This window comes from Carlito syrichta, unplaced genomic scaffold (genome assembly GCF_000164805.1).
Source record: "Carlito syrichta isolate Samal-C Ts95f unplaced genomic scaffold, Tarsius_syrichta-2.0.1 Scaffold308964, whole genome shotgun sequence".
Lineage (NCBI taxonomy): Eukaryota > Metazoa > Chordata > Mammalia > Primates > Tarsiidae > Carlito > Carlito syrichta.
In genome coordinates, this window is record NW_007253060.1 from 22,147 (window position 1) to 48,371 (window position 26,225).

Below are 26,225 nucleotides of genomic sequence, written 5' to 3' on the forward strand. Positions count from 1 at the left end.
AGTAAATCTTGAGTCATGCTAAAGCTGTATGTAGACTTCAGACTCAGTGTGCGTAAATGGCTGTGAATGTTGGGTATAACTGCTGGAATGAATCTCTGTTGCTTGTAGCAGGCTTTCTGACATTGATGCTGACCTGCCTCCCTATAACCTGATTATAGACACTAAACACTCTCTGTGCTTCCAGTCTTTGCCTCTTGTTTTGTAGCTAGCTGCTAGGAATAGCAGTCAATTTATTTGACCGGGCCTTAACAATATCACTGGAGTCGTTTTAGGAGTGGTGTATTAAGAAAACACATTTTCTAATAACATTTTGATTGCTGTTATAGCATTAGCCCCCTTGAATGGAAAAGCTATGCAGTAAAACTTTCTATGCTAGAAAACATGTATTGAAAATGACAATCAAATGTAATTCCTGTAAAAAATGATAAGCCCATCAGATGTTAGAAATGGGCCTGAGGGCTTGATTTCCTATCTAAGAATATGGGGTTTGGCAAACCAAACATTGACTGTAAACTAATTTAGCAGTTTGGAACAGTCACCCTATCAAGTCACATATTTTTAATATGGATGATTTAATCTCTTCCTAGATAACTCATGGATTGCAGAGATTTTAGTAATGGAAACATTAAGGACTTGGGAAGGGACATGTGGTCATGAACAGTCCGTATGAGTTCATGGCTAACCCTGGAATATATCCTCTTAAATACCAATATTTTTATAGTTTAAATTTGGGAACATTGCATGGCTTATTAGATGGGTTACTAAGGTAATTCAATTTGGAACATTAGGTTTATTTAAATTGTATATCTAAAGAATTTTAGTACTGGCTAATGAAGCATGAACATTTGGAAAATTTTTTTTTTTCCATTTAGTTAATTTTTGTCTTGCTTGAATTGTCACTTTTATCAACTAGTCTGTTTATTTATTAGAGTTTTGGGAATTTACAAAATGTATTTAGTTTAGTGTGAATTTGAGAATAATTAAGTTAGTATATGAGTGGTTATTGCATGCATATTATTTAAAATTAGGCCAAAGAGTAACACATTCAATTAAAAATTGTAAATAGTAACTTAGTAGTATAGATTATTTATAAATTGGGCCAAATTCATGGAGCTGGTTTGCAAATGACTAAAGTTCCAGAAAGAGGGTCACCCATCACCCTCCGTGCCAGTTAGGCATATTAATTAATGTACTTGAAGAGCTTACACAAATATATTAAAACAGTGGAGACCGCCTTCTACAGTGCTAAGAACCCAGATGTTCTCATTTACTTACCTATGTAGACTTGGGCAAATCACAACTCTTTAAATCTCAGTTTCCTCATCTGTGAAATGGAAATAAAATTCTCTATCTCCTAAGAGTGTTCTGACAAACAAATGTGGGGATGCTTATAAAACGTTTGGCACGCAATTGCTGAGAGAGTAGGACTGATTATAAGTGCAAAGAAATCATTTCTAAATTAGGCAAATTAGGTTACCCCTTCCGACATTCACAGTCATTATCCTGTAGCTGACTCCAATGATTTGAAGCTCCAGAAGTGCCTGGTGCAAAGAAGCAGCTTTCTCCTGTGATTTTGTATGTGCCTGTCTCTCAGGTTATTCCCAGAATTGCAATTCTTTGATAAATTTAAAAAATGACTAAATTTTGCATAGACAATCTTCTTTTTCTATTTTTTTTGAGTCAGAGTCTCACTCTGTCGCCCTGGCTGGAGTGCAGTGGCACTCTCATGGTCACCACAGCCTCTACCTGCTGGGTCCAGGCAGTCCTCCATCCTAAGCCTTACGGGTAGCTGGAATTATAGGCACGCACCACCATGCCTGGCTAATTTTTTGACTTACTGTAGAGGGGAGGTCTCACCAAGTTTCCCAGGCTGGTCTCAAACCCATGGGCTCAGGCAGTGCTCTCACCACGGCCAGCCAAAGTGTGAGCCACTATGCTCGGGCTAGATAGACATTACTTGAGGGAAAGGTGGGGATGATGACTTTGGCGATGTTTCCATGTTGTAGCAAACCCCACATGTATCCGGGGAGATGATCTTTGATCTGTTACTCAAAGCAGGCATTTTGTGTCACTACGCATGAGTGACATCTGAACTGTAACTGAATGTGTGGAGACACAGAGGAAAGCCCAAGTAGGACACTGAAGAGAACATCTCAATAAACTCAATTTTCTTCCAACAGACCTGAAATTCAGAAAGTACAACAGGTGAGAGCTGGTTGTTTCTCAAGTGCTGTCATGTTCTGAAGTGTATCTCCACCCCTTGAGTTAGATACAGTAGCTACCCTGGCTCTGCACACCTGGAACAGGAACTGTACTCCTTAAACTCAAGATACAAGAATGAAAAAGCTGTTCCCAAGTGGGATTCAGGGAAGGGCACTGAGCTTGTATGCAAATGGAAGAGACTTCACCTTCCCTGGTTGGGCCAGACCTCCAGGACAAGGTCCCCTGTGAGAGGTAGCGGTTCATCTCTGTGGGCATTACATCAGCTCTGCCTTCTGGAAGTTTTGGCATCAGGAGGGCGCTTTATTTCCTTCTGCCTATCCAATGTACTTCACAGAAAATGAAAATGTAGGCTTGATATGGACAGAATTGTATTCCCACAAAATTCTTATACTGAACCCCCTAGCTCCAGGAAAGGAGGTAATTAAGTTTAAAGGAGATAATAAATGTGAGATCGTAGTTTTAAAATATTTTTTATTTTTTAGAGGAAGGTCTCCCCCGCTTTTCTCCATTACATGTGAACACCATTGGCAAGCTGAAATCTGCAATAGGAAAATATCAACAAAGTACCTTCTATATCATCTTGATCTTGTACTTCCTACTTCTAGAACACCAAGGATATGAATTCAGATATTTAAGCCACCCCACCTTTGGCATTTTATTATGGCACCCAAGCTGCCTGAGACAGTTTATGGTACTGACAAATGAAGTGCTTCTGAAACAAATGCCTACAATATGTATGTTATTTGGAACAGGGAGATGGGTAGAGTATAAAATGTTTTTGAGGTGAATGAAAAAATGCTTAGAAAGGACTAAACAAAGTAGACAAATATAGATATGAATGTTGAGTCTGATGAGGGTTCACAAAATAAAGAGTTGAGCAGTAGAGTAAGTCTCCGTTACATACAGAAGACACACGTAAGAATAATCAGTTTGTTGGTAGAAATATGGACATTGAAGGTACTTCTGGTGAATCTCTGGTGAAAATGAGGACCACAATATTGGGTACTGGAGGGAAGAAATGTATTGTAATAAATTGTCAAACAGTTTGAGTGAGTTGAATTTGCTTTCTGTTGTATTGTGGCAGGTAGAACATTAGAGTGATGAAATTGGATATTTAGCTGAGGAAGTTTCAAAGCAAATATTCAAGAAGTATTTTGCTTATTTCTGACTGTTTATAGTAACTTGTCTGACAAGGCAGGAGAATTGAAGAAGAGATATTTATACAAAACTGCCAGGACATAAGGATAACTATTTTTCCCTTTTCACTATATATGTCAACTTCTGCAGCAGCACCTGTGAAAGGATGCTGGAGACAGAAAGGGCCGTAGTGATTCATGTGCTTATGTGAAGCACCTTTATATCCTTATATAAGATACTCTCTTCTGGGCGCTGCCCTTAGAGAGAAGAACCACAGGTGTTTCATGTTCTTAAGGCTGAGGTCATGACTTCAAGAAAATCATTTATAAGATGAGGAAAGCCATGTACACGTAAATGTGTACTATGGCTTCTTCTGTGTGACTTGTGATATGCCTCTGGGCACTGAGCTTGTACGCAAATAAGAGGATGAGGTGAGGTCCCTGTCCATGGTGCTCAACCTGGGAGGAAATGCTGGCTACATTCTCACAAATGTCAGTCCTCCACCTGGCATCCACCTTCAACATTCTCAGGGTCCTCTTATTTTAGGCCCCTAAAAGTGTTGAAGGACATAGTTAGGGATCAATGAGAGGCTGGAGAAAAATTTCCCCATATCATTACTTCCTGAGATGTGTATAGATTAAATACTTTGCCAAAATTCAGGCGCCTGCAAATACTCACATTGAATTATTTGCCTTTTCTGCTAGTTCATAAATAAGCCATTTGATCACATATTACTATTTATCTCTGAATTTAATGTGACTGGAGAATCTTTATAACGCTGACGTGACTTGATTAAACATTTCTTTATATGAAATGGCCTTTCTACCATCTTTATTCAAGAAAAAATTATCGAGCAAAATACATCCTTGCCTTGGGGCTACAAGAAGCATTGACTTTTAGAGGTAGATGATCACCATTCCTAGCATCACTGAATATCTATGTCTGGTAAATCTTCTAATTCCTGTACACTCCTGCTATCTGCAGGAATATCCTGGACATCTGGACCCTTTCACTGAGAGAAGCATTGAGAAATATAAATCCCTACCGCTTCTACTGGATGTCTCTCCATTGTGGTTTCCAGGTCTGACAAGAATGATGCTGGTAGTTTTTTTTTATCAATATTTTTTTGATATTGTAGGGTACAGTTAAGGGGTAGGTGTACAAATATTCCTCGTTCAGGCAACCTTGTTGATAAGGGATGTCTCCCCATCCCCAGACAGATATTGAATACCATTAATCCCACCTCCCTTCCTCTCCCTCCCCCACTCCCATAGTTTCCCACCACTGTCAATCCTTTACTTACAATATTATGATAGATGTTCAAGGTCCGCTATATGAGTGAGAACATGTGATACTCAGATCTTTGTTTCTGTGAGAGGTTACTCAGTATGATACATTCGAATTCCATCCAGATTGATGTGAAATTCATGATTTTGTTGTTTTTTATGGCTATGTAGTATTGTATCGTGTATATGTCCCACATTTTTTTAATCCAGTCCTGTTTTGATGAACAGCATGGTTGATTCCAGCTTCTTGCTATTGTGAACAATGCTGTGATAAATATACATGTGCAGATATCTTTTTTATAGTGATTTGAGTTCTTCAGAGCATATTCCCAGTAGGGGGATTGCGGGGTCATATGGGAGTTCGATATTTAGAGCTTTTAGGAATTGCCACACTGGTTTCCAAAGAGGTTGCACTAGTTTGCACTCCCACCAACAGTGTAGATGTGTTCCCTTTTCACCACACCATCTCCAGAACTGTTACATTTCGAGTTATTGATAATTGCCATTCTGACTGGAGTTAGGTGGTATCTCAGTGTAGCTTTGATTTGCATCTCCTTGATGATTAGTGAGGTTGAACATTTCTTCATGTGTCTGTTGGCTACTTGGATGTCTTCCTTTGAGAAGTATCTGCTCATATCTTTTACCCACTTTATAATGGGGTTGTTTCTTGTTTGGTTGTTTGTTTTTTGTTTTGTTTTTTCTTATCTTTCTTTTTTTTTTGAGTTGGAGTCTCACTCTGTCGCCCAGACTGGAGTGCAGTGGCTGCTCCCGACCACCGCAGCCTCGACCTGCTGGGCTCCGGTGATCCTTCCTCCTCAGCCTTCCGAGTAGCCAGAATTACAGTCACGCGCTACCACACCTGACTAATTTTTTGATTTATTGTAGAGATGAGGTCTCGCCTGCCCAGGTGGGTCTCGAACCCGCGGGCTCAGGCAATCCATTAACCTCAGCCTCCCAAAGGCGCGGGATTACAGGCTGAACCACCGAGCCCGGTTTGTTTTTTCTTTTCAGCACGTTCGAGTTCCTTGTAGATGCAAGATGTTAAGCTTTTATTGGACCTGGAGTTAGCAAATACTTTTTCCCAGTCTGTGGGCTTTCTCACTGCTCGCTTGATGGTTTCTTATTGAGAGAAACATTGAGAAACATAAATCCCCACCCCTTCTACTGGATGTCTCTGCAGTGTTGTTTCCCGGTCTGACAAGAATGATGCTGGTAATTTAATGTGTATTGCATTGAATCTGATAGATTGCCTTGGGTAGGATGGACATCTTAACACTGCTAATTCTTCCAATCCATGAGCATGGATAGTGAGTATTTGTATACCTAACCCTGAATTGTACCCCACATCTTTAAAATAAAAAAAGGAAAGAAAATGTGGTAACTGCATTGTATAGATCCAAAAGCAAGAGGAAACATTTGATTGGGGCCAAAGAGATACAGCCCCAACCTCGCTTCCCTTTCCCTTCCAGGTGAGCCTTCATGGACATCACTCTAGCCACAACCCAGGTATGGTAGCTGTTAGAGTGCCCAGGCCCATCCACTGACACGCCTGTGATTGTTACCTCATCCCACTGGTTGTTGATGGACCCACCCAGGTAGTCTGAAGAGGCCTTTGTTCTCTGTCAGCATCTCCTTCAGTGAAGTGGCCACAGCAGATGGTTCAGACCTGGCTCCACTGAAGACACTCCTCGGAAACAATCTCTTTGGGTGAATACTTCTGAGCTGGGACATGAGGCTGGCAGAGGGACAGGTCGCCTTCAGGGTCTCCCTCTTGCTGCTGGAGCTCTGGACACTCTTAGCCCCAGTCCAGGGTCCCCCAGGCCCTCCCTTATGGCGCTATGCATCCTCTGAGGTGGTGATTCCGAAGAAGGAGGCACAGCATGGCAAAGGCTTTCAGGTGCCAGGCTGGCTCTCCTACAGCCTGCACTTTGGGGGCCAAAGACATGCCCTCCGCATGCGGATGAAGAAACTCTTTTGGCCCAGACACTTGCTGGTGACCACCCAGGATGACCAAGGAGCCTTGCAGATGGATTACCCCTACATCGCTTCAGACTGCTACTACCTCGGCCACCTGGAGGAGATTCCTCTGTCCATGGTCACTATGAGCACGTGCTTTGGTGGCCTCAAGGGAGTTATGAAGCTGGACGACCTTGCCTACGAAATCAAGCCTCTGGAGGGTTCCAGCAGGTTTGAGCACATTGTTTCCCAGATAGTGGCTGACCCCAATATAACGGGGCCTACATATAGCCTAGGACAGAAGGAGTTGGATCCCTTCTTTTCTGAAGCAAATATCAGCATGGCTCCAAGGCTCCCCCATAAGGTCTATAGCTCCCATAGTGGCTGGTTAAGAGGCCATTGTCAGGCCTCCCATAGTATGTGTAGTCAATTCCAAAATGATACAAAGTGTCTCTACGAGATTCTATATATTGCTAGTATAGTTGACAGCATTCTTCAAGGCACTGACATGAAGTTCTATCTTTCTCTTCTGACCCTATATACTGTCCGTGATCCAGCTGACGTGACTGACCATAGCAACAACAGTCCAATGTCTATTTATTATCGGCAAAACTTTTATGAAACCTTTCGCCCTCATTCATCTCTATTGATAAACAAAAATGGGCCACATGAAGGTCATTACGATCCAGTGATTTATCGGATTTGTGGACAATATAATTTATTATACATTGGTCAACTTGAAAGACATGCATTAACAGTAGCTATTGTAATAACCAACAGAATTCTCAGGAGTCTTGGAGTACGTTATGATGAGCCAGAGTGCAGATGCTTGAGAAGGGCCTCCTGCATCATGGCACGATATCCTGGAGTGACAGATGCAGCCAGTAATTGTACCTTTGGACATATAAACAATATACTTTCGGGTGTCACCGGCAACTGTATTTTTGACAACCAAATCATGTATTACAATAAAAGCGCAGTACAAGCTCGCTGTGGGAACTACGTGGTGGACGATCATGAGCAATGTGACTGTGGCTCCTTAAAGCAATGTCACGCCGATATGTGTTGCACAACTGACTGCCGCTACAAGATGGGCGGTTACTGTCATATAGGAGCATGCTGCACAGATTGCCAATACTCCCCTGCAGGGACTCTCTGCAGACCCATCCAAAATACTTGTGATCTTCCAGAGTACTGCAGTGGGGCCAACCAGGTATGCCCTACAGACTTTTATATGCAAGACGGAACCCCTTGCAGTGAAGAAGGCTATTGCTTTCAGGGAAACTGCACTGACCGTGAAGTGCAATGCAAGGAAATCTTTGGTGCCAGTGCTTTGCCGGGTGACGTTTCCTGCTATGATATAAATAAAGAAGGGACCCGATTTGGATTTTGTACCAGACCGTCAATATTACGGAGGCCCTACGCTTGTGGCGACAACAACAAAATGTGTGGGAGACTGCAGTGTGCCAATGTCACCCATCTTCCCCGGTTACAGGATCATGTTGGAGTCCAGCAGGTGCAGAAAGGAGGTTTCGACTGCTCAGCGGTGGGTGAACACCGCGGGACAGAAACAACTGATGTTGGACAGGTAAGGAATGGTACTCTTTGTGCTCCTGGAAAGTTTTGTTTTAATGCCCAATGCAATGGGACTGTGACGGACCTGAACTACAACTGTCCCCCTGAGAAGTGCAGTTATAGAGGTATTTGCAATAACAGAAGGAACTGCCACTGCCATGTGGGTTGGGACCCTCCACGCTGCCTCAGACCAGGTTCCGGTGGGAGTACAGACAGCGGCCCCCTTCCAAAAAGAATGCGGAAAGTGACACAAAGTCAAGAAGCAGTGTTGTATTTGCAAGTGCTCTTTGGTCGGATTTATGCCTTCATAGCCGCGTTGCTCTTTGGGGTGGCCACAAATGTGCGAAATATCAAGACCGTCACTGTTAAGGAAGCAACAGTTAGTGAGCCTGTTTAACAAAGAATAAATCGACCTCCCGACCCCTGTAAAAATAGAGAAATTGGAAAAGGAACATCTGCTTAAAGAATCCGTGGAAGAGAGGGCAAAGTCCAAGTCGTCTACATTTCTTGAAATCTGCAGGAGACACAGGGGTCCTTACTCACATCATGGGGTAACAGGAGGCATTGGTTTCTATCTAATGTTCTCTTTGTAGGTTTTTGATGCTCACTCTGAAATACATTTCAAAACCAAGTGTCAGTGTTGTCTACATCTTTTATAAGTCCTTAGCAGACTAAAGTGAGCTTCAGGCACTGGCCTGGGAGGGGACTGGAGCCAGCAGCTGGGTCTTCACCTGAGGTCGCTGCTTTCTAAATGAATGGAAGTTGCCCCTGGCTCCTTAAAGGGTACATGTATGACATTTCTCCAGATGTGTACTTCTGAGCCATTAGGTTTTCCTCATTCTCCAGGCAATCTCTCCTTCAAGACCAAAGTCAGTTTATGGCAATTGGGGGCTGCTCACAGCCAAGGCTTCCTGTGCCTCACTGGGGTGACTGTGGGTATTGGGTGGGAAAGACTAGGGTTGAAATCCTCCACCAAGCATAGGCTGTGCCACCTGAAGCCCAGACACCCCCAGGTGGGATACTGCAACCAGGAGGTCGAATGTGGCATCCATAGGAATTCAAGAGGAAAAAGAGGTGAAAGTGCCCTGAAGGTCCCTAGCACTGAGCCGGCATCTGTGCGTGTTAATTCCCACCTCCCTTCTTGACTCCATATTTCAATGAACTGAAGCGTGAAGGTCAGCTGGGTTCGTAGAGATGAACTGTAGAAACCTGGTTTGCAGAACAGCAGGCCAGTGGGGGTGGAAATTGAGGATCTCTGCGTTTCCAAATGGTTTAAAGGAAAGGGGACATTAACTGGATAAACAACTAAGGGAATGACATTTTATGTTAAGTTGCAATTTCCAAGTACATTGGAATTTTAAATGCAGGATAGATACAGCAAGAGTACTTAAGAGACAGGGACCACAAATCTAAGATAATATACTTCCTTCCTTCCATCCTCATTCACAGAAAACCGGCATGATTCTGTAGTCAGACTGGCAGTTTCTACATACATGTAGAGTGAAAGCTGAAATTTTCTTATCCACAGGGCTTACATAGAACTCCCATCCCTTTTTCAAACACATCTTGATATCTTCTCTTTGAACCTTCCTCCAAATTCTCACATTCAGCATTCATTGAAGACCCTAGTAATCCTTCTCTGTACACCTCTCACTGCAATCCCCCACTTTGTGAGTGACTATGGATGGGAACGGTGAACAAAGGGCCTGCGCTCTGCTGTGTCCTATGGATGCAGTGCTATTTTTGATGGAACATCATGCCTTCTCTCTGGAAGCACCATACCCCATAACTCCACCACCCATGCATTCTCCACTCACATCTTTTCCGGCATTCACAATCCTTGAGCATCCCTCCTTATGCGAATTATACCAACCCCACCCCTCAGGCATCCTCTACTCATGCATTTCGCCCACACGCCACCACTCATGCATCCACCCCATTTATTTACTTCCACTTTCTCGCCAGCCAAGCATCCCCCAATCATGCATCAACCCTCACACCCTCAACATTCACGCATGTCCCACGAATTTTACCATCTCTCATGTCCCCACCACTCATGTATCCCCCAGTCATGTGTCTTCCCAAATGCCCCCACCACTCCTCAGGCCTCCCCCTCACTTGGGAAGTACCTTCCTTCATCCCCCACCTCTGATGCATTTCCTGATCAGGCATCTCCCCTCACACCCTCGTCTCATGCATCCTTCACTCAGGCATCTCCTCCCACATTTGCACCACTCGTGCAACCTTCCGTCATGCATCTTCCCACATCCTGTCACTCATGCACCACCCCCCACATACCCAACCCTCAAAATTTGCCCCCCACAAGTGTCTCCCTCACTCCCCTACAACTCATGCATTCCCCCTGCACTTGCGTCTTCCCCCTGCACCCCTTACAGCTAACCTCTCCCTTGTGACCTAAAGGGGCCTTCCTGTGGGGATAATATTCTCTCCTGCCAGGGCTTCCCCACTCATTGCACACACAAGATCGCCTTGGCACATAGCACATCCCCCACCCCAAGTCAGGACTTGTGTCAGATGGTCACCTCCCCATCACCTTACCCAAATGGGATCCTCAGGGGTCTACTTAGAGGATAGAGGAGAGGTATGGAGAGAAGTAAGTGGAATATGGATTCTGTTGAAGAAAGTATATAGGAAGTTGAATTGGAGAGTGCTAATGCTGTGGAACATTTAGAATATTGTTTATTTTCACAAAAACTTCACTAAGAGAGCTCATGTTGTAGTCTGGTAAACATAACTTAGAAGAACAGCAATACCCAAAATGCACAACTACAGTTCATCAAGAGACATCCCCTTTACTCTCATGGAGTGCCCTTGCAATAGCATCTACACTGGCATCCTTGAGGTCTGCACGTTACAGCACCTTTTGTCTTGAATTGTCTTCCTGTGTCTCCTAATAATTTCCCATCAATGCATCAGCACTTTGGGCAGAGCAGAGGCTGTGCCAGGTTTTCTTTTGTGAGCGCATTGAGCAGGCAAGGGAAATTTTACCAGGTGGTTGTTGTGGATGTGAAGGCCACCCTGAGCAGGTGTAAAAGCCCATCTGCTGTAATGTTCATTTCAGGTGACCTCTTGGGTTCCTTATGGACTTTAATATTCGTTGTGTACCTGTTCCCTTCATAAAGCTGGCATTTTATGCTCAACATTTGGTAACTCAGGGCCTTGTCACCTGTGCATCTCCTGCCATCATCTGTCCTGAGATTATAATACTTTATTTTGACTGCTTCCTTTCCATGTTTAAATGTTTTTAAAATACACTGACACCATAGTGTTATCGTTTCTTACAGTATTTATTACAGCAACATGTTAATATGTTTGTTACAAGGAATATGTACCATGTAGCCTAGATGTGTACTGGGCCATACTCTCTAGGTTTGTGTAAATATACTCTATAATGCTTGCACAGTTTATAAATTGCCTACGGACACATTTCTCAGAATGTGTTCTTGTCATTAAGCCACACATCATTGTATAAAACCTGTCTTCCTTCTGAATTGAAAACTTTCTGCCATGAAATCTGCTGATGTTTTTAAGATGGTTCTGTTTCAGGTGAAATGTCACTTTTTCATACTCTTTTCAAAAATCCCTTTGAATTTTAACAATCTGATTATAAAGTATCTCGATATTGTTTCATCCAGGTTCATCTGATTCAGGACTTATTTCTTTTTGGATCTGGATAAATATTTTCTTCTCCAGATTTGAGAAATTTCCTAGCACTTATTTCTTTGAATAATTTTTATTGCTCACTCTCTTGAGTAATCTCTCTATCTCTCTCTCTCATGTGTGTCTCAACTTTGTATAATTCCTAAATGTTTATTTTGTTTTCCAGTGTAGTGTCTGACCCAAGCTTTATTTAATTTTTGTGTCTCCTCTATCTGTATCATTTCAAAATATGTTTATATATATATGTATAATTTTAGTTTAGTTTTTATATATATATATTAGTTTAGTTTCGTTTTATATATTATATATTTTAGTTTACTGTTTCTTTTTTCATTTTTTCTACTCTATAATATTTATTTTTTAAATTTAGTTATTGCATTCTCCATCAATAATGTTTTTTTGGTAGTGTTTTAAAATGTTTTCTGGTGTTGTTAAAATTCCCTTTTCCTAGGACACTTAACATGTTTATAAAGTTTATTTTAAACTTTTGCAGGTTAACTTATATATTTATTTTTCCATTGCTGTCAATTTGGGGAGAGTTATGTTGTCTTCTGTTTGGATTATGTTTCCCTGTTCTTCATTTTTCTTCAAACTGTATGAGGCTCTCTTCTCATTAGAAGAAATAGTTACCATACCTACTCTTCACACACTGGACTCATAGAAGAAAGAACACTCACCAATCAAACCACCCAGTGAGTATGGTGTCTGAAAACATTGTAATGGGTCCAAACTTCTGTCTTTATTCTTGGGGGCCCAGGGACCCCGGTAGTAAGCTGAATTTTTCCAGTATTTCTAAAGAGGAGAAATGTGAGTATTTCCCCTCTGGCAGCCCCTCACTAATTTGGATAATTGAACACAGTTTTACTATTGAGTTATGATTCATCAAAAGATTATTAGTTCAATTCTTCCTAGAAGCCACTAAACATTGCAATTTTATGGTTACTTGTTTCAATTCCTCTGAAGTTTATCTTTTAAAGATTTAGATTAGAATACAAATTAGGTTGAAACTTAATGCTTGGTGTAAAAGTATTCTATAACTTTTTTATTATCTTCCATTTTTTAACTAATTGATTACAACGTTATATTAATCAAATCTTTGCTATGCAGAAATGCAGCTAAAAGTTTGTAACCTTATAAATTTTGAGGGATTTTTAGAGGATGTTAGAATTACATTTGTTTGCAGAGCATCTTGTTATGCATTAATTAACAATTTCTTCTTTAACTTATCTTGCTTCTTTCACATTTTTCAAAATCAGCAAGAAAAAATAAAACTAGTCCACATGTTCAACACATTGCTTAGAATAACCTTAGCTAAATATCCAACTTGGTCACTTTAAAATAAAAAATGTTTTTCAATATAACAAAATATAGATAAACGTTCTGTCATTTCATAAATAGAAGTTCCTAATACCAAGGTACCAATTGCATGTCAAGTTCTCCAAAAACCCACAAAGATATGAACAATAAACAGCATGATGCTAAGCAACTCCTGGGTCGACATGAAAATTAAAACAGAGATTAAAAAATACCTGGAAACAAATGAAAATGAAGAAACATCTTACCAAAACCTCTGGGATGCCATGAAAGTAGTAGTAAGAGGGGAATTCATATCTCTACAAACACACATGAAGAGAACAGAAAGATCACAAGTTAACAGCCTAACAAGTCACCTAAGGAGGCTGGAAAAACAAGACCACCAAAACCCTAATTCCAACAGAAGAATCCAGATCATTAAAGTAAAATCCCAAATCCAGGACATAGAAGCCAAAAAGATAATACAAAAAAAAAAAAAAAGAAATAAAAAACTGGTTCCTTGAAAGGGTAAAAAAGATTGGCGGTCCCCTAGATTGACTGACCAAGAAAAAGAGAGGAAAAACCCAAATAAACTCAATCAGAAACACAAAAAATGAAATAACAACTGACCCTGAAGAAATACAAAAGATAGAGACTACTATGTACACCAGTATGGAAACAAACTTGAAAACCTAAAACAAATGGAGGATTTTCTCACATCACACCTGCCTCGGGTGGAAACAATAAGAAATTGAGATCCTAAATAGACCAATAACAACCCAGGAAATTGACTATGTCATAATAAAACTACCTAAAAAAAAAAAGTCCTGGATCATATGGCTTTCCAGCAGAATTCTACAAAACAAACAAGGAAGAAAAGACACCAATCCTACTAAAAGAATTCCAGGTGATTGAAAAAGATAGATCTCTCCCAAATCATTTTGTGAAGCTAACATCACATTGATACCCAAGTCAGGTAAAGATCCAACAAAGAAAGAGAGCTACAGGCCATTATCCTTGATGAACATAGATGCCAAAATTCTCAACAAGATCCTAGCAAACTGGACTCAACAACATATATCAAAAATCATCCATCAAGACCAAGTAGGCTTCATCCCTTTGATGAAAAGCTGGTTCAACATTTGTAAGACTATAAACATAATTAAATACATCAACAGACATAAAAACAAAAAACACATGATTATATCATTAGATGCAAAAAAATGTTTTGATAAACTCCAGCACCGCTTCTTGATAAAAACCCTTGAACATCTAGGCATAGATGGTACATACCTCAAAATAGTAAGAGCCATCTACAAGAAAGCCACAGAAGCATAATGCTGAACAGACAGAAATTGGAACCATTTCCCCCGAAAACTGGAACAAGACAAGGATGCCCACTCTCACCCCTCCTGTTCAACATAGTTTTGGAAGTTCTAGCTAGAACAATCAGAGAAGAGAAGGTTATCAGGAGTATCCAAATAGGAAAAGAGGAAATCAAGTTATCCCTCTTTGCAGACGACATGATTCTATACCTTGAAAACCCAAGAGATCTGTAAAAATCTCCTTGCACTGAGAGAGGATTTTGGGAAAGTCTCAGAGTATAAAATAAATGAGCAAAAGACAATCACATTTCTATACACCAATAATAAACAAACAGAAACCCACATAAAAAGCACAATTCCATTCATAGTAGCCACAAAAATGAAATACCTTGGCATCTTCCTAACCAGAGAGGTGAAAGATATTTACATTGAAAAGTACATAGCACTGCTCAAAGAAATCAAAGATGTGCCGGGCTTGGTAGCTCAACCTGTAATCTCATGCCTTTGGGAGGCTGAGTGAGTGGATTGCCTGAGCCTGCAGGTTCGAGACCCGCCTGGGCAGCAAGACCTCATCTCTACAATAAATCAAAAAAAATCAGCCGGGCGTGGCAGAGGATGCCTGTAATTCCGGCTACTCGGAAGGCTGAGGTGGAAGGATTACTGGAGCCCAGCAGGCGAGGCTGCAGTGGCCGGGAGTGGCCACTGCACTCCAGTCTGGGCGACCGAGTGAGACTCCAACTCAAAAAAAAAAAAGAAATCAAAGATGACACAAACAAGTGGAAAAATACCCCATGCTCACAGATTGGAAGAATCAACATTGTTAAGATGTCCATTCTACCTCAGGTAATCTATAGATTTAACATGATATTCACTGAATTATCAGCAACATTCTTCTTAGGCCTAGTAATAACAATGCAGGAATCCTTTTGGAAACATAACCGACCACGAATAACCAAAACAATACTCCACAAAAAAAGCAGGATGTATGACACTACCAGACTTTAAACTTTATTATAAAGCTGCAATAATCAAAACAGCCTGTTACTGGTACAAGAATAGGCATATAGACCAATGGAATAGAATTGAGACTCCAGAAGCAAAACCACAATTTCTCAACCAACGCATCTTCGACAAAGCCTCCACCACCAACCACTGGGGAGAGGAGAGCCTATTCAGTAAATGGTGCTAGGAAAACTAGCTGATCACATGCAGAAGATTGAAACAGGACCCCTGCCTATCCCCATACACAAAAATAAACTCTAAATGAATCAGAGATCTAAACATAAAACCTCAAACTATAAGAATCATAAAAAATGTGGGAATCATTTTTGTGGTAATTGGAACTGGCAACCGATTCCTGATCAAAAACACAAGTTCCCATGCCTTAAAAGATAAGATAGACAAGTGGGACCTCATCAAACTGACAAGCTTCTGCAAAGACAAAGAAGCCATCAAGAGACCATGGATACAGCCCACAGACTAGGAAAAAAATATTTGCCAACTCTATGTCTGACAAAGGCCTAACATCCAGGATCTACAAGGAACTCAAACGTGCTAAAAAGAAAAAAACCAACAACCCCATCACAGAGTGGGCAAAAGATATGACTAGAAACTTCTCAAAAGAAGATGTATGAGCAGCCAATAAATACATGAAAAATGTTCAACCTCACTAGTCATCAAAGAAATGCAAACTAAAACTACACTGAAATACCATCTAACTCCAGTATGAATGGCCATCATCAATAACTCAAAAAATAACAAATGCTGGAGAGGATGCGGAAAAAAGGGAACACTTCTACACTGTTGATGGGAATGTAAACTAGTACAGCCTCTATGGGAAACAATGTGGTGATTCCTAAAAGTTTTAATAATCAACCTTCCATATGACCCCACAATCCCCCTACAGGGAATATATATGGAAGAATTCAAATTACTCTATAAAAGAGATAACTGCACACTTATGTTTATTGCAGCATCATTTACAATATCAAGAACATGGAAGCAACTGTGCTGCCCATCAAAAGAGGACTGGATTTTTAAATGTGGTACATATAAACAATGGAATATTATGCAGCATTGGAAAGAACAAAATCATGACCTTTGCAGCAACCTGAATGGACTTAGAGTCTGTAATATTGAGTGATCTTTCACAGAAACAAAGAACTGAGTATCGCATGTTCTCACTCATAAGTGGACCTTGAACAACTATTGTAATAACATAAGAAAAGGACTGACAGCAGTGAGAAACTGCAGAAGTGTGGAGGGGCAGGGAGGTAGAATTGGCAGTAGTGGGAAACTGCCTGGGGTAGAGGGGGCACAACTAATCAACAGGGGTAACTGCACAATGAATATGTATATACCTAACCCTGAACTGTACCACACAATTTTAAAATAAAAATATCTAAAGGTAAAAAAAAAAGAAGTTGAGCAGCACACTCAACTAGCTTGACATAAATGGAATTTGTGCAAAGCTACTATGAATAAAAGTAGAATTTGCATTTTAAAAAAGATTTAAAACGGCTCCATAAGAAAGTAGGCAAAAGATACGAATAAGCACGTTTCAAAAGAAGATATATGAACAGTCAACAGATTCGTGAAAGAATGCTCAGGATCACTAGTCATCAAAGAAATGCAAATTAAAACTACACTGTGATACCACCAACTCCAGTCAGAATGGCCATCATCAATAACTCCAAAAACAGCAGATGCTAGAGAGGATACAGCAAAAAGGGAGCACTTCTACTTTGCTGGTGGAGTGTAAACTAGTACAGCCTCTGTGGAAAACTGTGGAGATTCCTCAAAGATCTAAAAATTGACCTTCTATATGACCCTGCAATTCCCCTACTGGGAATATACGCAGAGGAACTCAAATCACTCTTTGAAAAAGACCTGCACACATATGTTTATTGCAGCATTGTTCTCAATAGCAGGAACATGGAACCAACAGTGCTGCCCATCAAAAGAGGGATGGATTAAAAAATGTGGTACATATACATGGTGGAATATTATGCAGCCATAAACAAGAACAAAATCATGAACTTCACAACAACCTGGATGGACTTATAGTCTATAATACTGAGTGATCTATAACAGAAACAGAGAACTGAGTATCACATGTTCTCACTCATACGCAGACCTTTAACACTATTGTAATACTATAAGAAAAAGATTGGCAGCAGTGGGAAACCGCCCGGAGTTGGGGTGGGGGGGTGCAAGTTTGACAGTGGTGGGAATCTGTCAGGGGAGGGGCACATCTCATCGACCAGGGTACCTGCGTAATGCACATTTGTATACGTAACACTGAACTGCACCCTACATCTTTAAAATATAATATATAATATAATATAAATAACTCAACTATATTCCAAAAATCTGTGTCCATATTCAACGTAAAATGTTAGAGCAGGTTTAGGGTCACAGCAATATTGATTAGAAGTTGCAGAGCATTCCCATGCACCCCTGCCACACTTGCAGAGCCTTACCCCCATCAACATTCTGCACCAACATCTTAAATATATAACAGTGGATGGACCTACATTGACAGTTATTTGCTTTGCTAGTGTTCCCTTGACATAACAATCCATCCCAGTTAGAGGAAAAGAGGGTCAGGCAATTCTTCCTTGTACTTTTATTCGAGGACCCATAAAATGTATATTGGTTTAGAGCCCATCTGAATACTGGGTTTCTATGTTCCTTCCCAGAGGATAAGATCTCCAACATTTTGAGGCAGGGCCAAGTCTCTAAAAGACCAGCAACTTCTGAGGAATCCCATGATAAATTCCCCGTAAGAGAAGTGGAGACTTTGGCCATGAGTGATGTATCATGCCCTGTAGTTGACTCAGACACATTGTAAGCTCTTGGGAGGTTGTTCTGGACAAGGCTCTTTGGGAAGGGAAGTCAAGTACATGCTTTGGATCTGGGCAGAAACAATAGCTTCCCCTAATAAAGTGAGTTGGCACCTCAAAGACACGCTATCAAGGGTCCACAATGGTCTCCTTTCACTGCCTGCAAATAAGTCAGTGGCAAGAGCCTAATTGGTCTTGGAGAGGGAAAGCCCCACTGGGGTCACTGGTTAAGCAGACGCCTGCCGTCCACCTCCTGAGCAATTCCATCTGCATGATTGTCAGTATCAGCCCCTGGGTGGGTGCAACCTGGAAGATGACGAGATGCAAGCAAACATCCTCCCAGTGACTAACCACTACTAACAAGACAGGTGTCTTCGGGGATAAACGTAAGTATATTCTCATCTTGTGCAGATATTTCCAAATGCCATGTGTGACAGTAAGAACCTTAAATAAGGCATGATTAACAAATAACTTGAAGACTTAATGTGGGTAAGATAATGGGTCACCCTCAAGGGACTCCAAATGCTGAGGGCTCACATCCTTATGTAGGATTTTGTACAAGGAATTGCACCAGGAACTCACAGAGTATCTCAGAGAATCCCGAAAACATCCCCCCATAGTAAAAGTTGAGGGCAAATATTGCTAAATTCCAAAAAATAAAACTAAGAAAGCTTAATACATTATCAGTTTAGTTCAAATGCATTTATGAATACTGTTTGATGGATAAATGCACAAAGTAACAGGATTTCCTTATATCTGCCCATGTGATTTCTGAACAAACATCCGAGTTCCTTCTTTCATGGGGAAACCCCTTAAATTGAAATCTTTTTGTGGGTGACATTCCCCAGCCCTTCCCTCTTCCCTAAATATCCCTCTGCCTCTGCGTGATAAGTTCCTATCAGTAGAATAAGGTAAGACAAGAGAGGTAATCGATCATGTGTGTTCTTGTTTCTCTTTTTTCAAAGAGTGAGATGTGAGTGCATACAGCCCAAAGCTTACAGTGGACAAAAAATAGTAAAGGAAGGAACTACATTTTAGCACCTAATACATCCCAAGTCCACCAAAAGAATCGCCACCACTTTCTCAATCCTGTATCAGGAATTCTCCTAAGTCATTTTATTTGCAAACTACCCTGAATAAACTTATTTTAAAGAGTACTGACTCACCTACCATCAAGATATGACCTATGTATTGCTCTTTAGAAAGGAACTGTAAAGTGAATACACTGTATACCTCCTAGTCTTACAAGTCTAATCGTCTCTTTAACTTATTCTAATTTGTGATTTATTCTGTCAACTCTACAAACTACTTTCACGGGTATGAGTAACAATTTCAATGCCAAATATAAATGATAATTTTCCTGTATCACTTTATACAACCTCTTATAGCTTTAGTCCTCACTGACCACTTTCAGCTTCTGGAATTAATATCTTCACATTTTAGGGCAATTATATTTACATTTCAATTATCTTGTTTCAGTTTTTCTGCCACATCTGACTGATATTTAATTATATAATTTATTGGATCTTGATGAAATCAAAAATTCAGTCAATATTTATTGCAAATAGCATTATAACAACCATTTTTTAGTGAGGTTTCTGCCATTATTAAAAGATGCCTGAGACTGGGTAATTTATAATGAACAAGTATTAAATCATAGTCCTGGAGCTGGGAAGTCCATGACCAGGACACTTGCATCTGGTGAGGACCCTCATGCTTAGGCATCCCCTGGTGGAAGGGAGAAGGTCAAACTGAGGCAAGAGGAGGCCAGAATTGCCCTTTAGTTAATCCTGCTTATGGCAGTACACTGACAGCTCTATCACCTCTAAGTGTCCCATTTCTCAGTGTTGTTACAGTGGCAACCAAATTCCAGTATGAGTTTTTGAGGGAACAAATATTCAAACAATGCGCCAATCAAATGCATTAATATTTAAATTTAACTGGCAACTCCAAGCAAGGGAAAAATATTTTTCTGCGTCTGAGGGTTCGTGAACATCGTAGTTCAAGAGATCTTGAGAAATTCGTCCAATACTGACATTCCACTTACAGGTAAGTGCTCTCTCTGTGTGTATCAGAACTTTCTCCACCATGAACTATGGAGGCTGACCAGGCTGACTTCACATTGCATACTGAGTGCCTTAGCCAGTAGTGTTAGATATTATGCCTACTGATAAGTAGCGCCACCTCATGAGCTGAACTGTCAGCCATTTGGAGTCAGTTTGATAATTCAGCTCAAGTCAAGTCTCCTTCGGAGGCAGAATTTTTTCTTAAGAGATTCAGCTCCTTATTATCCATGGACTTGCCAATGCTACCATAGCACTTCTGCCAAAACCACTGTCTGAGGTGCTTAAAAGACTTGTGTGAGATTCTGCATGATATCATTAAAAAACAAGGAATCTGGCTTTCTTGGAGGGTAGGAGCTATACCCTTGTAAATAGAAGCGTGCTTTCCAGTTGTTACATCATTCAGTTTTTCTCAGATATACCTAGTCTAATATGGTAATGGAAGGGCTGATGAAGTATCTACATATGGGCTTGTGTGGGTTTATATACAGATGATTTATGACCTTTCTATGAAAGACAGTGTAAGCCCTAAATAAAAATTCATCCAGGATGTTGTGTATGCCTGCAAAGAATGGGTTTTTAAGATTATACTGCTGCCCAGTAGCTAAACAACATACTTCTACAAACAGTAGGTAGAAGAAGGATCTGTCTCTCTAATAACAACTGTGGTGGAAACCTTAAGAAATGTCTTCACTCTCCAAAATCATAGGTTGTAGTGTAATAGAAAACTTTGTCCTCAGGGGAAAATGCTTGCATGTAGTGGTTCCACTGAAGTGGAGCCTGTTTCTGTTGCTTTGTCCATGGAGGATCCCAGTAGACTGAACACACCAATCAAAAAGTATTATTAAGATGGTGATGGTAAGTGACTCCAGTTCCTTTGGTTTGTGTCTTTAACTTCCAACAGAAACAAAAGAGTAAACCGGTCTAGGCAAACTCTGTGCGTTTCTTTTACTGCATTCAACATCAGGTAGAACAATTGCATCAACCAAAAGACAGAAAATAACCAAGTGACAAGGGCAATGGCCACTTTATGTTTATTACATTGAATACATTTTCATGCCTTTCCTGATGAAAAATCTGTTCTGGTATGTGTTCCATTTTTTAATTGGTTGTTGTCTTCCTCTGTTTAATTGTATGTTTTCATGTATAAATATGACACAGGTCCTTTAATAAATACATAATTTGGAAATGTATTCTGTAAGATTACCTCTGAGAATTTTTTTATTACTATATTAGTGTTTTTCACACACTTAAAAAAATTTAGATACAGTAAATTTCATTATTTTTCTATAATGCTTTTATTGGTATTATATCTACAATATTAGAGTAAAATACAAAAGAAGCAAGGATATCTCTCATATGCCTAAGTCCATGCTACAATCAAGCAATGGAGGTTTAAGCTCCATGTTCTTGAAAGATGACATATCAACATAAATTATTAGGAAGTATTTTGTCTTAAATATGTGTCTGTCTTTTCTCCCCAGCATAGGTTAATTGATATATATTTCATACTTTCTTTAAAAATCTGTTCTGCATTATTTATTTTTGTTCAAATCGTTAAAACTCTTCTGGGCATAGGAGTTCTTTCAGGTTGGTTCCTGCATTCTTTTGGCATGTCCAAATTTTGTAAGGACTTTTTTCCTTTTTAAAAAAAATAGATTTAAAGAACACAAGAGCCCTTTTATGACATGGACATAATTCATAGTGATTAATTCTGAGGTTTAAGTGTGATCATCACTTGTACTTTTAAATAATGACTTATCCCTTATATTCCTCCCACCTTTCTATCCTTGAGTCTCCAGTATCTATTATTCCCCTTTCAATGTCCATGTGTTCACATTATTTAACTCTCACATATAAGGGAAAACATGTGTCATATGACCCTTTGTTTCTGAGTTATTTCACTTAAGATAATGGCCTTCAGTTCTATTTGTGTTGCTGCAGAAAACAAGATTTCACAATTTTTAAGGCAGAATAGCATGTGTGTATACATGTATATGTTAAGAGATGTTCACCATCATCAGAAGTGCTGGATGCTCATGGTATTGCCTCTTGTAATTGCAGAAGTCAAGCATGACTTGTATTCACCTTATTGAGTATTACAATTTTAACCACATTTTAATCATCTTAAAATGTATATAACTTTTTGGCATCATATATATGATATTTTTAATCATTCATTGATGGACAATTAGGTTGGTTCCATATCTTTGTCATTGTGAAGAGTGCTGCAATAAATATTTTATATAATTTATTTTTCTCTGTGCACATATTCAGTAGTTCAATTACTGGACCAAATAGTTCCATTTTTACATCTATGAGAAACCTTTGTACTCTTCTTCATAGAGGTTGCACTAATTTAAATGCCCGCCAATAGTGCATAAGTATTCCCTTTTTTTTCACACATTCACCTCATTTGAAATTTTTCACTATTCGATTAAAATAATTCTGATTGATGTAAGATGGTATCTCATTGTGGTTTTAATCTGATTTTCATTAGTGGTTAGTGGTGTTCAGCTTTATTCATATGTGTGTTGCTTATTTGTGTTATCTTTGCAAAATGCTTGTTCATGTCCTTTGTTCATTTTTAACTAGGTTATTTTGTTGTTGTTGAAGTTGACTTGTTTGATGCCCTTGTACATTGTGGTTATTAGCCATATTTTAGACCATAGTGGAATAAAATTAGAAATTAATTAGAGGAACTCTCAAAATTATACACCTACATGATAATTAAACAACACACTCTTATGCAATCAAAACTTCTTGGATACAGCGAAAACAGTGCTAAGAGGGAAACTTATAGTGTTATATGTCTATATCAAAAAATGGAAAACTTACAAATTAACAACCTATCAATTCACCTTAAGGAACTAGAGAAACAAAAATAAACCAACTCCAAAGCCAACAGAGGAAAAGAAACAACAAGGATAAGAAGTAAAGGAGATTAAGATTTTAAAAAGGATAAATGAAACCAACAGGTAATTCTTTGAAAAGATAAACAAAATTGACAGATCACTAGGTAGATTAGCAAAGTAAAAGAGCACAACCAAAAATGATAAAAATGGCATGACATCTAATACCACAAAAATACAAAATATTATCACAGCCAACTATAAGCAGTCAACAGGCAAAGACTTGGAAACAGGAGGAAATTGATACAGTCTTAGAAATATACAACCTAACAAGATTGAATCAGAAAGAAATAGAATTCCTGAACATACCAATAATCAGTGATAAAACTGAATCAGAAATTTTAAAATTTCCCAACCAAAAACAGTCAAGGATCAGATGAGTTCACAACTGAATTTTACCAAATGTACACAAAAGGGTTGGTAAGAATCTAATTAAAACTATTTCAAAAATATCAAAGAGGTAGGATCACTTCCTAATTCATTTTAGAAAACCAGTTTCATGCTGATGCCAAAATTCATTATGGGCACAAAAAACTACAGGCTAATAAACCTGTTGAACATAGATGTAAACATCTACTACAAATCACTAATAAAAATACAACCACAGCACATTAAAATGACAATAATTCACAAATAATTGAATTTTATTCCTGTGGGGCAAATATGTCTCTGAATAAATCAATAACTGTAATTCATCTCATTAACAGACTGAAAAACTAAAATCATATAATCATCTCAATAGAGGCACCAAAGTATTCGATGAAATCCATTTCTTCATAACAAAACTCCTCAACAAACTAGACATCAAAGGAACATATCTCAAAACAATAAACGGTATATATGACAAACTCACAGTCACCATCATACTGAACAAGAAAAATGTGCAAACATTCTCCCTAAGAACCAGAGCAAGGAAAGGATTCCCCCTTTCAACACTCCTATTCAACATGCTATGAGAAGTCCTTGCAAAGCAATCAGGCAACAGAAAGAAATAATGGGTATATACACAATTATCATTTCTATACACTGATAATGATCAAACTGGGAACCAAATCAAGAACACAATCCCATTTACAATAACCACATGGTATCAGTCAATGTGCAGCTGAGAGGGCTGAACACAGGTGGAGCCCTAACAGGGATCCCTTCTGTGTGGTGAACTGGGAAAATGCCCCTACAGCCTGGTGGCAGCTGCCAATACCTGGGGAAGATATAACCCAGCTTCTCTTCTGCAGAGCAGGCAGAGAGGGAAGATCCTGCAACTGATTGTGGGAGCCATTGGCCCCCAAATTAGGGGATTAAAGAGAGGAAAACCCCCTTCCCCTTAGCCAGCACAGAGAGCAGGTGTGTGTACAAAAAGCTAAACACCACTGAAAACCAGGTGCAGGCCAAAAAAAAAAAGAGCCTTAAGATTTTTTTTTTTGAGTTGGAGTCTCACTGTCACCCAGACTGGAGTGCAGTGGCTGCTCGTGGTCACCGCAACCTCAACCTGCTGGGCTCCGGCGATCCTTCCGCCTCAGCCTTCCAAGTAGCTGGAACTACAGGCACGTGTTACCACACCCGGCTGATTTTGATTTATTGTAGAGATGAGGTCTCTCCAAATTGCCCAGGCAGGTCTCAAACCCATGGGTTCAGGCAATCCACTCACCTCAGCCTCCCAAAGGTGCGGGATTACAGGTTGAGCTACCGAGCATGGCAGGAGCCTTAAGTTTTAAAAACAGCCACAAGACGGAGTGCAAGCCTCACAATTTTTTTCTTTTTTCTTTTTACAACTCTCTTTATTTTATACTTGTTTTCTTTGTTTCTCTTTCTTCTCTCTTTTTTTGTTATGTGTGTGACAGTCTGCATTCACTTTTTGCCGGATACCTGCTTCAGCTGGGTTCAGGGTGCCCCAAAGGTGGAGACGGCGTCGGAGATTGGAGGGAAGAAGAGAGAAAGAGAGAGAGAGAGAAAGAAAGAGACTGGACTCTGGTCTAGTGCAGAAGCGAATGAGTGTTATTGGGAATTACAATGGGTCTTTTATACACAAAGTCAGATGTGGGAGGGGTGTCCCCCACCCACCAAAAACCTTAATCCATGAAAACTTAATCAATGATTGCCTTTAAACCCTTTTCAAATGATAATCTTAAAATCCCATAACAAAGGATAACCTAATCTGTGACTGACATATTCTGTAAACCTTTTTCATCCTAAGCTGATTGATTTATGCCAAGTTAAACAATTCTATAGAAGCTTAAGTATTTACTTTACAAATGAAAGTGGCCCATCTCAGAATGTTTGGAATGTGGCCCAGTCCAAAGTTCACAGTGGGTTACCTGCAAACAACCCAGTCGCATTCTTTCAGCAAAATGGCTGTCTTCTAAAACTGTATTCTACAATTTACACCTTCAATAAATCCTAAGATCATGACCCAGAAGCCTGTGACCAATACTAAGGCTCTTAGATGTGACACGAGTTTGAATTATAAGTTGTGTGAAAGCCAAAACTGCAGTTTGTGGAAGAATGGGAGCAATGAGCTTCTAAAGTTAACTTGTGTTCATCCCGGTCTCAGAGTTTTTATGTTTTGAGCTCACAGGAGCTTAATCTGGTTAGTGCTGAGTAGAAAGGGGTCAATAGCTCCCAAATGCATCCTAGTGGTCTCGGAGTCAATGGCCCTTCCTGATCCCTAACGCTCAGTGGGCCTCCGTGGCCAGCTCCCAAAAACTTTTCATGCTTTTTTCCTTATTTCTGTCTCTTTTCCCTCTTTCTTTTCTTTTTTCACCTCTTTTCCTTGTCTTTTTCTTTTTTCTCCTCTTTTCTTTATTCCCAACTTTTTCTCTGTTCTTTTCCTTTCTCATTTGTATTTTTGGACCCAGGGGATATTCCTACGCCTTCATTGCATGGACATATTGTGAGGTGGCAGAAAGTGGGTTCCAGAAGGTCCACACCC

The 26,225-nt window shown here is 39.8% G+C and overlaps 1 protein-coding gene across 1 annotated transcript; it reads left to right on the forward strand.

Moving 5' to 3' along the window:
- Positions 1-6,375: 6,375 nt before the first annotated feature.
- On the forward strand, positions 6,376-8,574 carry LOC110596411 (disintegrin and metalloproteinase domain-containing protein 20-like). The gene has a single exon (XM_021716806.1). The coding sequence runs from the start codon at positions 6,376-6,378 to the stop codon at positions 8,572-8,574; it is 2,199 nt and encodes a 732-aa protein (XP_021572481.1).
- The last annotated feature ends 17,651 nt before the right edge of the window (positions 8,575-26,225 follow it).

Bases quoted from the DNA above. Each gene is read 5' to 3' on its own strand.
- LOC110596411 (XM_021716806.1), top strand. From the start codon at position 6,376: ATGAGGCTGGCAGAGGGACAGGTCGCCTTCAGGGTCTCCCTCTTGCTG.